This window comes from Tachypleus tridentatus, chromosome 10, assembly GCF_004210375.1.
Source record: "Tachypleus tridentatus isolate NWPU-2018 chromosome 10, ASM421037v1, whole genome shotgun sequence".
NCBI classification, from domain to species: Eukaryota; Metazoa; Arthropoda; class Merostomata; order Xiphosura; family Limulidae; genus Tachypleus; species Tachypleus tridentatus.
The window spans coordinates 122,899,867-122,918,256 of NC_134834.1; the positions used below are offsets into that span (position 1 = coordinate 122,899,867).

At 33.9% G+C, this 18,390-nt stretch overlaps 1 protein-coding gene across 6 annotated transcripts in view; it reads right to left on the minus strand.

Annotated features, from left to right (window-relative positions):
• The window catches only part of LOC143230238 (transcription factor IIIA-like), a 30,489-nt gene extending 21,674 nt beyond the window's left edge, over positions 1 to 8,815 (minus strand). The window contains exons 1-6 of one of the 6 annotated variants that reach the window (XM_076463423.1): positions 8,657 to 8,815; positions 6,214 to 6,486; positions 4,769 to 4,878; positions 2,819 to 2,906; positions 2,091 to 2,173; positions 1,844 to 1,917 (exon numbers count right to left, since the gene is read on the minus strand). In XM_076463423.1, coding sequence (XP_076319538.1) covers positions 1,844 to 1,917; positions 2,091 to 2,173; positions 2,819 to 2,906; positions 4,769 to 4,878; positions 6,214 to 6,369 — 511 coding nt within the window. In that variant the 5' untranslated portion in view covers positions 6,370 to 6,486; positions 8,657 to 8,815. The other 5 variants (XM_076463428.1, XM_076463425.1, XM_076463427.1 and 2 more) reach the window with 5 other exon arrangements.
• Between the last annotated feature and the right edge of the window lie 9,575 nt (positions 8,816 to 18,390).

The following is an 18,390-nucleotide window of genomic DNA, read 5'->3' on the forward strand; positions in this document are numbered from 1 at the left end:
TTCTGAAAGAGAATGTAGTATAAGAAAATGGGGTACAGGTGTTACAGATGTTGAAGATTGCTGCTCAGAGTCTTCAAGACATGGTCGTTTACCTACTGACTGTTTTTCACTATTTTATTTAAATTTTTTGTTGGAGGATACATAGGAAAAAAGGAAAATTTCGGTACCCACTGACCCCACCCACCATGGAGCCCTAAGAGGGGACGCACTACAATGTCATGCAAGGACATTGCAGCAACGCCAGGGTTTCATGAGCACTATACCTAAACACCAGCATCAGACACAATTTCCACAACACCCGTTGAGTACTTCCAACACTGGTACTCGGTTGGCTCTAGCCCAAGTGGACCAGCCGATTGACCCAAGGGGGGCCAACCAAAGGCCGCCCGTCTACAGGAATTCAAGGCCAAAGTGGTGTGTTAGGGTTGGACCCCTCAACCACCAGGATCCTCTCCTCCCCTTTGCGTGTCACAACGCATGGCAAACACGTGGGTGGATGTTTAGATCCCAGAGGAGGTAAACTGAAAGAACAGAACCTTCCTTGGGAGGTCGCCTTACCACGTACAGGAATCTGCACCGAGGGGGGCACAATGGCAGATTTTCTGTTATTAAAATGTGTGGCCCACTGTGTTTGGAAAACACAACACCAGGTAGGATGCTGTGGTAAGGATCGAAGTTTGGAAGCATACATTAGATACAGTTGCAAACAGCGTATATATATAGAGGGGGTTCATGAGATTCCACATACAGACCTTGCACGGGAGAAGAACGAAAATGAGGTGGATTCCTCATTTGCAGCAGAAATGTATACAAACGGTTTTAGAAAGTGAAAGTTTAAAACTATTTGCTGTGGTCCACTTCAGTATCTGATTGATTGGAGTTTAAAGCTGCTGTTCAATAAACCTCATGTTTGATGACTAACATGAAATGTGAAAGTCATCAACAAAAAGACTGTTTACAACTGTAGGGGGTAGCTGTTCACTGATGGCATTAATCTTTATAATGAAAAGTGTGACACTCAGAATACAGCCCTGAGGGACTCCAAGTTCCTGTGGAAAAAAATGAGATAGTGTTAAGCCCACACGGACTTGGAATCGGTGCTTCATCAAGAATTGCTGGATGAAAAGGGCTGTTTACAGGAATTCAAGGCCAAAGTGGTGTGTTGGAGATGGACCCTTCAACCACCAGGATTCTCTTCTCCCCTCAACGGTTACCATGCACAGCAAACACGCAGGTGGATGTTTAGATCCCAGATGAGGTAAACTGTAAAAACAGAACCTTCTCTGGGAGGTCCCCTCACCACATACAGGAATCCACATCGAGGGGTGTTGGAACAGATGATATTCTTACGTTGGAATGGTTGATACTCAAATGTAAGAGAAATGTTCAATATCATTTTAATCTTTATGAGTTAACAATTGTCATAAATAGACCAAATCCAGGAAACTGAAGGATTAAACAGTATGGGAAAGTGGAGAAGATAACAGTTTTTCTATCTTGATCACAGATGTATTTGTTAAAACAGGAACAACTGCATTTCCCATACATAGGCCCTTCAACATGGTCATAATCAATACCCTGAAACTGAAATTTGTACAAGCTGCTGAAAAATTAAAGAATTCTTTCAATCAGAATATCTAAACAGGATCTGGGATAGAAGTTACTCTGATAACATTCTGGTGCACAGTTAATTGCCTGAACAACTGACACACATGTAAAAAGGTTTTTTTAAATTAAAACTGACCATAAAAAACAAACAACTGCAACTTCTGGTGCAATTTATTTTTTGAGCTAAGATAAAAACACAAACACATAATTAAAATCTAAGAAAATAGAAACAAACCTTTGTGACTTTTCATGTGTGATTTGAGCTTACTGGGCAGAACAAACGTTTTTCCACATCCAACATGAACACAACTAACAGAAAATACAAGCAAAAAATATTTAGTCCACACCAACACGACAAAAACCAATTTAGTCTACAGTTCTAAAAGTTCTATATACACTTGGAAATTCTAAGAGAAAAACTAAACAGAAATAATAGACACCACAGATTAAAACTTCTGTGATGAATGTTAAAAGTTACTTACTGAAAAGGTTTTATTCCTGTATGCTCGTAACTGTGAATTTTCAGGTGTTGATGTTTCAGAAAAGCCTTTTCACAAGTAGGACACTATTATGGGGTAAACATTACAGTGCAAGTTGACATTTATTAATTCAGTACATTAAAGAATTATTAGATCATCTGGATGCTGTTAGATTTACTACCAAATTAAATTGTAAACAAGATGGAATAAAGATACAACACACAATTAACACAGTCTAGTAATAAGTCCAGTTCCAGAATGTTTGGTTGACTTTTAAAGATATATAAAGGTTTTGACCATTTGAAGAATGACACTAGGTTTTAGTTCATATTTTGAAAAGGAAATATATTAGTTTATTTTTAAATTTTCCCACTTACTATTTTACATGTCTTCAAAGGAAGTTCATAAAATTAATTAAAATTTCCTCTGAATTTCTGTGTTTTCTTGAAGATTTTTACGTAGTTAGTCAACATTTTTATAGCAGCACGTTTCTTCCTTATTATTGTGATGAACTGGATGAAAGTTATTTAAGCTACACAAGAAACCTTCTGTATGTAGCAAGGGGTTAACACAAAGTTGAGTAATTCACATTACAGTCAAATGAATTAGGTGAAGCCTACAATTTCATAGTAAACCACAAAGTCTACATTTTTATAGCTATAACAGCTGCTTTTCTAATTAGAAAACCAAATACCGCTGTGTATAGAAACTACCAGGGAAAAACTACACACCTTATATGTTCTTTTCTCATGTGTCTTCATGTGTCTCTCCAAGCTGTGTACTGAAGAAAGTACTTTACCACACTGCTTATATTTACAGCTACATAAATACAAAAACCCGTTACTGTCTCAATCTAAAAATCCTTTTGTGTATAATTTCTTTTCATATTTTATTCTCAGTTTTTTCTACTTTTAACCTTATTAGTTCAATCATTATATTACCTTTCAATAATTTTAAAAATGTTTAATGACCAAAAATGTATTTTAGTAATTAAAAATCTATGGCATAAACACTAACAACATGTAATGATTTATTTACATATTTCCACATACAAACAATTTCTTTATCCACTGGAACAGACTAGGCTTTTCTCATATCCAATCTTCAGCTCTTAAAACCACGATAATTATTCTGACATACTACTGTACAAACAGGTGATGCTAAACACTATTGTACCTGTTAACAGCCCTCTAATGTTACGCTTGCTCACGGAGTCTCTGTAATTAATATCTTTAATATATCAACGTGTGTTTTACTTATAGCAAAGTCACATCAGACTATCTGTTGAGTCCACCAAGGGGAATCAAACCCATGATTTTAGCATTGTAGCTCCGTAGACTTACCGACGTACTAGTGGAGGACCTTTAATGTAGATCCTAAGATATTCTTACCAACAGTAATATAGTTCTGAATTAAATAAAGTTCATTTAAGTTAACACCATCACAAAGGTTTGAGAATGGAATTAGCTGAATTTTAGACCACTTTACTGACCTCTGACCTCATCAGAGAAGGAATGATGACTGTTATTTCAAACCCACTACATGTATCTACATGAAATGTGGCAAACTTTTAGTCAAATGTGCAAATCTGTTGGGCACAGGAAAATCAAATGTGTTATAAAGATATCTGTATACAAAGTGTCTTGGAATCACCAATGTCAGTCTAACTTTGAAAAGTGGAAGGCAATATTTATGTGAGCAATAAAAATATTTTGTCCATGGTACAGTTTGAATAACCTCTGAAGTGTGTATACACAGTACTTTTCCATGTCCCTGTACAATGTATCCTATATTTACTCTCCTCCATCACGAACTGTTGTTTAATCAGCAACCTAACAAAGTAAATTCTTGATGACTCTGGCATCAAAGACATAATACCATGCTGAACATCATGGCATGTTCACTTTGACCTCACTCATACACACAAGAGTTAACAGTGATGGATAGTTCTTTACATATAGTATGAATGCTTATTATTTTACAACTTTCTGACATAAGAAAGTTAAGAGGTAAGAGGTAAGAACTGATGATAACATATGGAATACTGAATTATAGTACATTAGCTGTATAGAATATACTTAACTAGTGTTTATTACAGAGAAAATAATGTGAGAATTGTTTCTTTAAATGGAACATTTTCAAGTAATTCTTACAAGTGGGATAAAACTATTTAGTTACTGTTTGATAGATAAAACATTACCATACAATAATGAACAACAAAGTAATAGCAATTACAGTGTTGAGTTTGCCAGTTATTTCTGCTACCAGAACCAGTCAAGTAACATGCTAACAGGTAATGTCCGTAACACACCAATAATGATACACAGCAAGACAGAACTCTAAACATAACTTTTCAGTTCATCTCACTGTGTGTTTCATCCACAGTAAAGAAAAAAAACCAAAACTTCCAATTTGATTTTAAAACTTACTAAGTTTTAAATAGTTTTAGGTCAAAATATTATAAAGGTACATTACTTAAGAAAAATAAAATTATTTTCTAGTCTAATTTTATAGTATACAAAATATTTGATCTTTACATATTAAAATAATCTTGAATAAAGTGTGAATTGTGAAGTTTACAAGAATGGAGATTATATTTGTCATACAAAATAGCTCATACTAATATGTACACACAGAGAAGTCTTTTTTTATATTCATTATACACAATGATTACCACTTACGTAAATGTATTGACAATTTTAGCTTCATGACACTTTGCAATGTGTCGTTTTAAATGGTCAACTCGAGTATAGCAGCTGTAACAGTTGTCGTATGAACATATGAAAGGCCTCTAGAAATACAAGGTAGATTTACGTTTTTTTTTACAATAACAAAAAAGCCAGCCCTTATCCTTATACAAACAACTATGTTATACAAGTTTAACAACAGATAAGTATCTTCATAACTGGTATATCTCACTTATAAACAACTGGCAAGACCTTTGGTTAAATGGCAGGAACTGAAAACAATTTAAACAAAATTTGTTCTAGTTGGAAATAAAACTAAAAATCCAACAGAGGGCAGCATGGTTCAGATTTAAGTCATAATCTGCAGTATAACTTACTTGACCTAGTTTACTATAACTTACTTGATCTAGTTTACTCCACAACACTCCTTGTTCTTAAAAGTCAATGAAACAAATAGATCCCAGACAACTAATATTTATGTTATATCCCAGTTAGCCTGATTAGTCCCAGTATTTTGCAAATCTCAAAATAAATCATAAACCAGACATTTAATAGTGTGACATGTAGTCAGTTTTACAAAAAACATAATAAATATCTGGTTTTCTTGCCATACACTTGTTCTTTTCAAAAGTTGGCTACCTATTAGAAAAGTTAAAAATTGCAATAATTTGAACAGAATTTAATAGAAACTATTATTCCTCAATTCCTGACAGAAGTCTGGTGAAGAAGACAATAAATCATTTCATACCAACTCAGCCAAAAAAAAAGAACATTTCCCAGTTCATGTCATAGATTTTCTTGAAAAAAATTCAAGCAAAAAATCCATATTGATATACTGAACCATGCAAAATCCTAAAACTGTACTGTATGGCTGAATAAATTAGAATGAAGATTTTGCTTAATTTTCTCAAACAAATCAATGAGATGAACTGGGAAGCCGTAGGTGAGTTGGCATGGAATGACCCAAAAGTAAAAATATCTTCTCATATTTTCATTTTTAAAATAAATTTTTTTAATCAAAAGAAATTTAAAAAGACACAACACATTCTTATCAATTATATTCAATCCATCGAAATATCTGAGGCCACTGTTTACTAATTGAAACATCTGGAAAGTAATAAATATTTATATAAAGTAACTCAAGTGTTACAATTTTTGTTTAATATTTTAACCAAACATTCAAATGGTGAAATTTACTTCTAATCAGGAAGAATATTCAAAACACCAATATTTAGTTGAATATCTAGATGTGGTTGTGTATCATATGGATTGCCAAACATGGTTCTGTATTATATGGATTTCCAAATGTGGTAGTATACCATAAGGATCTCTAAATGTAGTTTTTTATCATAAGGATATCTAAATGTGATTTTGTATCATATGGATCTCTAAATGTAGTTGTTTATCATGTGGAACCATGAATTTAGACCTCACAATACCTCTCCAATGTGTGCTCTTAAATGAGTTTCCAACTGGCAAGGCCTGGAAAAAGAAGCAGTGCAATCATCAAAAGAGCAAACATAACATTTCTCCCGACTCTTCTTAGGTTTCTCCGAAGGTGCTGGTTTGGAAGTTGCACACATTACGTTTGCCATTCTGATTGATAATTGAAAAATATTATTCAGATATTACCTTTTCTGGTTGGCATATGTTAAACTCTATTAAGTGCATCAATAAACATCTTCCCAAATGTTCACCGAAGATGCACAACCCTGAAAGAATATTAAAATACAAAAAATCTTATAAAAACAAAAACACAAAATAAAATATCTAGAAAAAACTTTTATACATAAATATATATCTACATACACACAAACTCCTACATTTACAGGAAAACAGCACTTGTTCAGGTGACAACATGAAGACAAACAAGTTGAATCATATACAAAGTATAAAACAATTTAGTTTTAATCAGGATATGACATCAAGTCTTTAAACCACAGTGAAACATAATAAAAGAACGTGGACTAAACAACCAGTGGGACAACAAATCTGGACTTTGTTAAGCCTAATAGAATACCACAAAACTATTTACACTTGAAACAAAATCTTTTAACACTCAAATATTCAGAGAAACACAAAAGCCTTGTGTAAAGCCAAAACACGTAATCTCTCCATTAAGGCCAGAGAAGGCTGCTTCAGTAAATTGAGTTAAGACATAATCAAGTTGTTAGAAGGTGTAATCACTAGAACTTTTATAGAATTGTCTAGAGAAAAACCTGAAGCAAGCTGAGAGAAAAGCCAAATCATATGAAGGGTAAAGAGATTTTGACAAGTGAATAAACAATCACTAACAAATCAGAACCAAACCTGTTCACCACCAACACTCCCAAAAACAAGTCTGACAAAAGAGAATTCCAGTACTGATATCTCGTCTAATAAATTTTCTACATAGAAAAACTAGGTTTTCCCATGAATGAATTCCTAAGCAGTCTACCATGGACATAAACATAATCAGACAATCTCTTTGGGTGATGAGTTTTGAAGCCTTTAAATAAAATTAAAAGTTAATAACTTCCTGAACAAAACGATGCAGCCTATTAGTAGTCATAAACATGTATGAAAACAACCTATAAAGAAACGAGACAGAATATCCTTGTAAGTTAACAAAAGTTTAAGTTAAATTACACTACCTATCACAAGTATTAAGTATCAAACATGAGGGTTTAATCATATTTTACACACAGTTACTGTAGAAATTATCACTATTCAAATAGTGTTTGGATCTCAATATTATTGTTTGGCAAATTGTGTTTCTCACATTCAACCTTTAAGGCAGGTAACCTTTGTAATGCACACCCTAGCATGTAAAATATTAAATATATCATATTAGAAATGGTAATGGATTTGACACATATTTCTAAGAGCCTAAAACAGCTATTTAACATATTCAAATTAATTCATATTTCTTTTAAATTTGCTTGTTTGTTGTCAAGTGCTAAGTTACACAAGTGTCTGTATGTGTTGTGCCAACCACGAATATTGAAACCTAGTTTTTAGTGTTATGAACCTTTAGCCTTACCACTGAACCACTTGGGAGCATTTCTTTTGAGATTCAATATAAAAGGTCAATTGTAGATAAAATTAAACATAGATACACCAAACTGATGTTAACTATATTCAGAAGCCTTGAAATATCATATTTGAAATTTTCTAAAAGTGAGTTACACTTACATTTTCTTAATTTTAAAGATTTTGTTCCAATGTTTTACCACCGAAAGCCATATCACAGAATTCAAACTGAATTACTTGGCATTCATATCACATGTAAAATACATATATATAATTTAAATAATTAACAAGACAATCTATTTAAGGTATTTAATTAAGTCCTTGGTTCAATATCTTAGAAAATGCCAATAATGAACAAAACTTCTAAATAATAGTGAGCTTATTCACTCATGTGCTGAGGATGAGATTAGGATAGGTGGCAAAATACTTATAGCGTTAGTATAGTAAAATATAGTTGACTGATCCGAATTACATACAAAAATAAGCTGATTTAAATTTCAAGTTAGAAGTGGTTTGCTGTTAAGATTACAGCAAGAATCATCCATTGTGTCTAGAGTACACATTAACACCAACATAGGGTAAGCACCATGTAGATCATGTCAAGTTGAAACTTAAAAGGCGCCAGGTGGATGCCATTTCACAGAAGGGAGAGTTAACTTTATTTGAAATATTAACTAACACTATATAACTAAAATCAATCGTTAGACATGCAATTAATAGACGAAGTGGCATAATAACACTTTATTTCTATTCTTGTTCTAGTGATTAGCAGTACTACTTCTATAAATATAACTTATAAATCTACAACTTATGTAAAATCATTGAAAAAATGACCACACAAAAGTAACCAAAATATAAATATGAACGTACTATTCATGAATGTCTAAATACAAAAATTAAAAGTCTCTTCGTTTCGCAAAAACAGTTCTCTGTTTCTAACGGCCAGTCTCACACGTGAATCAGGACATGCGTTTCTAACTTTAAAAAAACAACAAATGGTAAAACCTAAAAATATACCGGAGCTGAAAGCGCTATCTCGCCGATAACAACTATAATAAATTGTTATTTATAGTTATTTTGAGTCTCATTTAATGCAATCGCAAAGTTGTACGATTAAAAACGGTTGTGGCATTAATCTATCTCTAATAATAATTAACACTTAGACGATGTGTTTTATGTAATTTTTTATTAGTTAGAATGCTTTAACGCTTGGGAAGAGAGGAACATATAACGTTTATATACTGATAGGTATAGGTAAATATTTTTCATGTGTCAAACGCTCGCTTATTCAACATAACTTTGTGTTTAGATAAAATATACGCAATTCCCCTTCTACTCATTATATATATAACTTCTAGAATTTTACTCATTTTATATATAATGTTCTTCATAGAATTTTACTTAAAAGTCCTTATGTAAGTAAAACTCTAAATATTGTTAATAAATAATCAATCAACCATGAAATATCACTTAATGGATACCATCTTCAGCTTTTACGCTCAACTGTTGGATTTTAAAATAATATTCCAAGGTTATGTATTTTCAAACTTTGACAGATGAGACGCTAGGCGCTGACTCAAGGGGTCCATGCTTCGAATATATTTGACAAATTTCGTAACTCTCAGTTGGCGTTTTGAAAAATAAAAATAGAAAAACCATGATCGATACTATACTGAAACGCCAAAAATGGGCCCGAGCCCCAAATCTTTCAAATTCCTAGTGATATATCTGAACCTTGGAATATGATATTACAATTACCATATTTTATTCTTAAGCTCAAATTTTGGTATGCAAATACTTCTAAAATAGATCTTTGAGAACACTTTTCTCTTATTCTCATAAATTTATTTCCAAATTTTACTTTAAAATACGTACCTTTGCGTTAATTTCTTTAGATTTAATACCCGAAAGTAAACAAATCCAAAGAAACTTAAAGAAAATTGTGTACATATATTTATGTTGCAGCTTAAATAACATTATTTCACTTTTGTAAAGAAAATACTATCGTAACTAAAACCTAATAATTTATAGCCTGTTTAACCCTAATATCACCAGTTTGTTTTTATATCAATGTTCACTACCAGTTGGATCATTTTATTGCATCATGGTGTGTAATTCTTTTTTCCTGTTACAATCCAGTGTAATGAGCTGACGCAAATATGATGAACTCATAAATTTCCTATGTAAAAATGTAGAGAAGACTACAACAGTAATTATTAAAAACTACTACATGTTCGTAGTATATTAATGTAGTTTGTATGACTCATTATGTTATTAGGGACTTTGTAACCAACTGAGTCGTGAACCAATAAGCAGTTAGTGCCAAAATAATACTTAAGTTGCCTATCAGTAGTTTTAGAGGTTGAACTGTACTTTGGTCAACGTACGATATTCGGATCCACTGCCAATCGACAAACAGGTCCAAAAGTATTAATAAAACATGGATTTGGGAAATGTTATGCATATAATGAATAGTACAGGAACATCAAATGAAACAAATACACGCAAGTGAACACATAAAGTGTACTCTAACGAACTAAAACTTTTAAATTAATCGAACCCTTAATCTCTTACGGAAGTTTACTGCACTGTCCACTAACAAGACAGAGGGGAGTTTTCGGAACTAATACGCTAAACTCGGGTCTTGATTCTCAGTAGTGGACACAGCCGTTAATCCAACGTGGTTTTACTTTCAAACAAACAAACTTTCTGCAACCTTCCACCCAGGACAAAGATAATCCTAGCTTTCCACTCTTTCTGCCGAAATTCAGACCAAACGTTTACAGTTCAATGGATCAAAATTCAAATACGTACATCTTCAACTATTCTAATTAGCAGTTCATGCCTGTACACAGAATGTTTGAAAGGGGGAAGTTACAGTTTGGGAAAAGCCAACACGTATTGTGCTTGAAAGCACAAGCAACAAGCAAAGTAAGTATATTAATGTCATGAGGGTCTAGAAATATATCCTTAGAAAATTTGTAAACAAAAATAAAAATAAAGGTGCTATGAGATTGTTTGTTTCGAATCAAACACAAAACTACACAAAGTGCTATCTGTGCTCTCAAATCAAACACAAAACTACACAAAGTGCTATCTGTGCTCTCAAATCAAACACAAAACTACACAAAGTGCTATCTGTGCTCTCAAATCAAACACAAAACTACACAAGGTGCTATCTGTGCTCTCAAATCAAACACAAAACTACACAAAGTGCTATCTGTGCTCTGCCCATCACTGGTATCGAAACCCGGTTTTCAGCATAGTGAGTCCGCAGACATACCGCGTGCTATGAGATTAAATTTGAAAGAAAGTTTACATGAAATATAGCTTAAACAATTCCATGACTTTTCATTGGATGTTTGTGGATTTTATGCGAATAAAAAGTCAACAAATCATCTTTCTGTTGTAACACTACATGGGAAGCTGGACTTGAATTATCATAGATATGTGTGTTTTATTGTAGTAAAGTACTGTTCTATCTACATTCATGGTATTTAGTAATTTAAATAACTCTCTACAACAACAATATATTAGATATTTCAATCATTGGATATCATACACGTACACCTATGGACTACTAAAGTAACATGTTAACATGTTCCATTCTTCTGGGATACTTTTCCATAAATAACTTACATATAATTTTAATGTCGATACCAGTATCATAATTATTATGTGTTAAAGGTAGAGCACTCACTATTTCTGTGGTCTGTGTACACTTCAAGTAATTATCCGACCGCAGGAGAATAGGTGACAAACGTTCGCATGAATACGAACTTAGTGACCGCGTGACAAAGAATTTCAGTAACAAGAACATGTTTGGTAAACTGAAGCACACTTTGACGGAAAAGAGACAATTATTTATAGCTCTACATGCAATTTGATGACCAGCAGTGTAGCGAACATTCATATACACATATGACTTGTTTTAATATTTAAAACAAGTGGACTGTGTTCTTCTTCGTTTATTGTTGAAACTTATCGCTAACAAGCCGCAGACGCCTACTGTAAATAATCTGACCTACACAAAACACGACATTAGCAACACGATTTTGGAATTCCAAATATATGTCTGATACAGCCAGGTGGTTAAGGCATTTGATTTGCAATTGCGGCACACGGGTTCGAATCTCCTTCACACCGAACATACTCACCCTACCAGCCGTGAGGTCAATATAATGTAACAGCCAATCCCATTATTCGTTGGTAGAAGAGTAGCCCAAGAGTTTGGCGGTGGGTGATAACGACTAGCTGCCTTCCCTCCAGTCTTGCACTGCTAAATTAGGGACGGTTAGCACTGTTAGCTCTCGTGTAGCTTTGCGTGAAATTAAAAATGAAACAAACAAAAATTATAATTACAAAATGTCAACAGAAGCCTATTTCAAGCCAGAGAAGACTCTAGTTCTTCATAAAAAGAATGTAGATTATGTAAGCATCATTAAATACCATAAGATGATGAACTTTAATTATATAAAAATATTTTGTTTTGCATCACAAAAATAGGGGGTGCGGCCGAACTCCCCGTAGATACGTGCGTGCAGTTAAATGGGAGAAAGATTCTTACTCATGCATATTTGTTCAGTGTGTATGTGTGTTTTCTTATAGCAAAGTTACATCGGGCTATCTTCTGAGTCTACCGACGGAAATCGAACCCCTGATTTCAGCGTTGTAAATCCGGAGACATGCCGCTGTACTAGCGGATGGCTATTTGTTCAGACATCTGAGATGAGACAGTCCTTATACAAAGGGTAAGACAACGGCATATGAGTTTGTAATTGTTCTTGCACTTTAACTTTAAGGCCAGGTGGTTAAGGCGATAGACTCGTAATTTGAGGGTCGCGGGTTCGAATCCTCGTCGCACCAAACATGCTTGTCCTTTCATCCGTGGGGATGTTATAATTATGCGCCCAATCCCACTACTCGTTGTTAAAAGGTAGCTCAAGATATAACAGTCCCTCTAGTATAAAGTGCTTGTTTGTTTGTTTGTTTTTTGAATTTCGCACAAAGCTACTCGAGAGCTATCTGTGCTAGCCGTCCCTAATTTAGTTTGTTTGTTTGGAAATTTCGCACAAAGCTACTCGAGGGCTATCTGTGCTAGCCGTCCCTAATTTAGCAGTGTAAGACTAGAGGGAAGGCAGCTAGTCATCACCACCCACCGCCAACTCTTGGGCTACTCTTTAACAACGAATAGTGGGATTGACCGTCACATTATAACGCCCCCCACGGCTGAAAGGGCGAGCATGTTTGGCGCGATGGGGATGCGAACCCGCGACCCTCAGATTACGAGTCGCACGCCTTAACACGCTTGGCCATGCCGGGCCGTTGAAAGTGCAAAATTAGGGACGGTTAACACAGAGAGCCCTGGTGTAGCTTTGCGCGAAATTCAAAACAAACAAACATGTAAGCTTCACCTTAGTTAAAGGATTTGCGTGTGTTTAAAACCTTTTAACATTCGGTTAGTTCGAAAGTCAAATGTACACAAACAAAAATTTAAAAAAAAGGTTTAACGCAGATCTCAGAGTAACGTATTTCATGCTTTAACTTATTTCATGTGTATAGATATGGGTGTATGTCTGTGTGGACAGTGAAATATGTGAACAGAATCTATTCAGTATTATCTTTCATATGATATGCGTGTATGTCTGTGTGGACAGTGAAATATGTGAACAGAATCTATTCAGTATTATCTTTCATATGATATGCATGTATGTCTGTGTGGACAGTGAAATGTGTGAACAGAATCTATTCGGTATTATCTTTCATATGATATGCGTGTATGTCTGTGTGGACAGTGAAATATGTGAATATAATCTATTCAGTATTATCCTTCATGTCATTAAGTGTCACATTGAGTTTAATCACAACCATGTAGTACTTTGTCCCTTTACTACAGCCAACGCTGCATTCAAACTATGATCTGCTATCTTGTTCTGTATTAATATAAAGTTACGACTGTTAACCCTTTGTGGATCAAAGTTACGACTGTTGACCCTTTGTGGATCAAACTTTGATCTGCTACCTTGTTCTGTATTAATATAAAGTTACGACTGTTGACCCCAAACTTTGATTGTGTTCTGATTAATAACGACTTTGATGTGATCAAACTATCTCTATCTTGTTCTGTATTAATATAAAGTTACGACTGTTGACCCTTTGTGGATCAAACTTTGATCTGCTATCTTGTTCTGTATTAATATAAAGTTACGACTGTTGACCCTTTGTGGATCAAACTTTGATCTGCTATCTTGTTCTGTATTAATATAAAGTTACGACTGTTGACCCTTTGTGGATCAAACTTTGATCTGCTATCTTGTTCTGTATTAATATAAAGTTACGACTGTTGACCCTTTGTGGATCAAACTTTGATCTGCTATCTTGTTCTGTATTAATATAAAGTTACGACTGTTGACCCTTTGTGGATCAAACTTTGATCAGCTATCTTGTTCTGTATTAATATAAAGTTACGACTGTTGACCCTTTGTGGATCAAACTTTGATCTGCTATCTTGTTCTGTATTAATATAAAGTTACGACTGTTGACCCTTTGTGGATCAAACTTTGATCTGCTATCTTGTTCTGTATTAATATAAAGTTACGACTGTTGACCCTTTGTGGATCAAACTTTGATCTGCTATCTTGTTCTGTATTAATATAAAGTTACGACTGTTGACCCTTTGTGGATCAAACTTTGATCTGCTATCTTGTTCTGTATTAATATAAAGTTACGACTGTTGACCCTTTGTGGATCAAACTTTGATCTGCTATCTTGTTCTGTATTAATATAAAGTTACGACTGTTGACCCTTTGTGGATCAAACTTTGATCTGCTATCTTGTTCTGTATTAATATAAAGTTACGACTGTTGACCCTTTGTGGATCAAACTTTGATCTGCTATCTTGTTCTGTATTAATATAAAGTTACGACTGTTGACCCTTTGTGGATCAAACTTTGATCTGCTATCTTGTTCTGTATTAATATAAAGTTACGACTGTTGACCCTTTGTGGATCAAACTTTGATCTGCTATCTTGTTCTGTATTAATATAAAGTTACGACTGTTGACCCTTTGTGGATCAAACTTTGATCTGCTATCTTGTTCTGTATTAATATAAAGTTACGACTGTTGACCCTTTGTGGATCAAACTTTGATCTGCTATCTTGTTCTGTATTAATATAAAGTTACGACTGTTGACCCTTTGTGGATCAAACTTTGATCTGCTATCTTGTTCTGTATTAATATAAAGTTACGACTGTTGACCCTTTGTGGATCAAACTTTGATCTGCTATCTTGTTCTGTATTAATATAAAGTTACGACTGTTGACCCTTTGTGGATCAAACTTTGATCTGCTATCTTGTTCTGTATTAATATAAAGTTACGACTGTTGACCCTTTGTGGATCAAACTTTGATCTGCTATCTTGTTCTGTATTAATATAAAGTTACGACTGTTGACCCTTTGTGGATCAAACTTTGATCTGCTATCTTGTTCTGTATTAATATAAAGTTACGACTGTTGACCCTTTGTGTATTAATATAAAGTTACGACTGTTGACCCTTTGTGGATCAAACTTTGATCTGCTATCTTGTTCTGTATTAATATAAAGTTACGACTGTTGACCCTTTGTGGATCAAACTTTGATCTGCTATCTTGTTCTGTATTAATATAAAGTTACGACTGTTGACCCTTTGTGGATCAAACTTTGATCTGCTATCTTGTTCTGTATTAATATAAAGTTACGACTGTTGACCCTTTGTGGATCAAACTTTGATCTGTATTAATATAAAGTTACGACTATCTTGTTCTGTATTAATATAAAGTTACGACTGTTGACCCTTTGTGGATCAAACTTTGATCTGCTATCTTGTTCTGTATTAATATAAAGTTACGACTGTTGACCCTTTGTGGATCAAACTTTGATCTGCTATCTTGTTCTGTATTAATATAAAGTTACGACTGTTGACCCTTTGTGGATCAAACTTTGATCTTGCTATGACCCTTGTTCAAACTTTGTATTCTGTATAATAAAGTTACGACTGTTGACCCTTTGTGGATCAAACTTTGATCTGCTATCTTGTTCTGTATTAATATAAAGTTACGACTGTTGACCCTTTGTGGATCAAACTTTGATCTGCTATCTTGTTCTGTATTAATATAAAGTTACGACTGTTGACCCTTTGTGGATCAAACTTTGATCTGCTATCTTGTTCTGTATTAATATAAAGTTACGACTGTTGACCCTTTGTGGATCAAACTTTGATCTGCTATCTTGTTCTGTATTAATATAAAGTTACGACTGTTGACCCTTTGTGGATCAAACTTTGATCTGCTATCTTGTTCTGTATTAATATAAAGTTACGACTGTTGACCCTTTGTGGATCAAACTTTGATCTGCTATCTTGTTCTGTATTAATATAAAGTTACGACTGTTGACCCTTTGTGGATCAAACTTTGATCTGCTATCTTGTTCTGTATTAATATAAAGTTACGACTGTTGACCCTTTGTGGATCAAACTTTGATCTGCTATCTTGTTCTGTATTAATATAAAGTTACGACTGTTGACCCTTTGTGGATCAAACTTTGATTGCTATCTGCCTTTGTGATCAAACTTTGATACTATCTTGTTCTGTATTAATAAGTTACGACTGTTGACCCTTTGTGGATCAAACTTTGATCTGCTATCTTGTTCTGTATTAATATAAAGTTACGACTGTTGACCCTTTGTGGATCAAACTTTGATCTGCTATCTTGTTCTGTATTAATATAAAGTTACGACTGTTGACCCTTTGTGGATCAAACTTTGATCTGCTATCTTGTTCTGTATTAATATAAAGTTACGACTGTTGACCCTTTGTGGATCAAACTTTGATCTGCTATCTTGTTCTGTATTAATATAAAGTTACGACTGTTGACCCTTTGTGGATCAAACTTTGATCTGCTATCTTGTTCTGTATTAATATAAAGTTACGACTGTTGACCCTTTGTGGATCAAACTTTGATCTGCTATCTTGTTCTGTATTAATATAAAGTTACGACTGTTGACCCTTTGTGGATCAAACTTTGATCTGCTATCTTGTTCTGTATTAATATAAAGTTACGACTGTTGACCCTTTGTGGATCAAACTTTGATCTGCTATCTTGTTCTGTATTAATATAAAGTTACGACTGTTGACCCTTTGTGGATCAAACTTTGATCTGCTATCTTGTTCTGTATTAATATAAAGTTACGACTGTTGACCCTTTGTGGATCAAACTTTGATCTGCTATCTTGTTCTGTATTAATATAAAGTTACGACTGTTGACCCTTTGTGGATCAAACTTTGATCTGCTATCTTGTTCTGTATTAATATAAAGTTACGACTGTTGACCCTTTGTGGATCAAACTTTGATCTGCTATCTTGTTCTGTATTAATATAAAGTTACGACTGTTGACCCTTTGTGGATCAAACTTTGATCTGCTATCTTGTTCTGTATTAATATAAAGTTACGACTGTTGACCCTTTGTGGATCAAACTTTGATCTGCTATCTTGTTCTGTATTAATATAAAGTTACGACTGTTGACCCTTTGTGGATCAAACTTTGATCTGCTATCTTGTTCTGTATTAATATAAAGTTACGACTGTTGACCCTTTGTGGATCAAACTTTGATCTGCTATCTTGTTCTGTATTAATATAAAGTTACGACTGTTGACCCTTTGTGGATCAAACTTTGATCTGCTATCTTGTTCTGTATTAATATAAAGTTACGACTGTTGACCCTTTGTGGATCAAACTTTGATCTGCTATCTTGTTCTGTATTAATATAAAGTTACGACTGTTGACCCTTTGTGGATCAAACTTTGATCTGCTATCTTGTTCTGTATTAATATAAAGTTACGACTGTTGACCCTTTGTGGATCAAACTTTGATCTGCTATCTTGTTCTGTATTAATATAAAGTTACGACTGTTGACCCTTTGTGGATCAAACTTTGATCTGCTATCTTGTTCTGTATTAATATAAAGTTACGACTGTTGACCCTTTGTGGATCAAACTTTGATCTGCTATCTTGTTCTGTATTAATATAAAGTTACGACTGTTGACCCTTTGTGGATCAAACTTTGATCTGCTATCTTGTTCTGTATTAATATAAAGTTACGACTGTTGACCCTTTGTGGATCAAACTTTGATCTGCTATCTTGTTCTGTATTAATATAAAGTTACGACTGTTGACCCTTTGTGGATCAAACTTTGATCTGCTATCTTGTTCTGTATTAATATAAAGTTACGACTGTTGACCCTTTGTGGATCAAACTTTGATCTGCTATCTTGTTCTGTATTAATATAAAGTTACGACTGTTGATCTTGTTCTGTATTAATATAAAGTTACGACTGTTAACAATTGTGGATGAAACTTTGATCAGCTATCTTGTTCAGTATTAATATAAAGTTACGACTGTTGACCCTTTGTGGATCAAACTTTGATCTGCTATCTTGTTCTGTATTAATATAAAGTTACGACTGTTGACCCTTTGTGGATCAAACTTTGATCTGCTATCTTGTTCTGTATTAATATAAAGTTACGACTGTTGACCCTTTGTGGATCAAACTTTGATCTGCTATCTT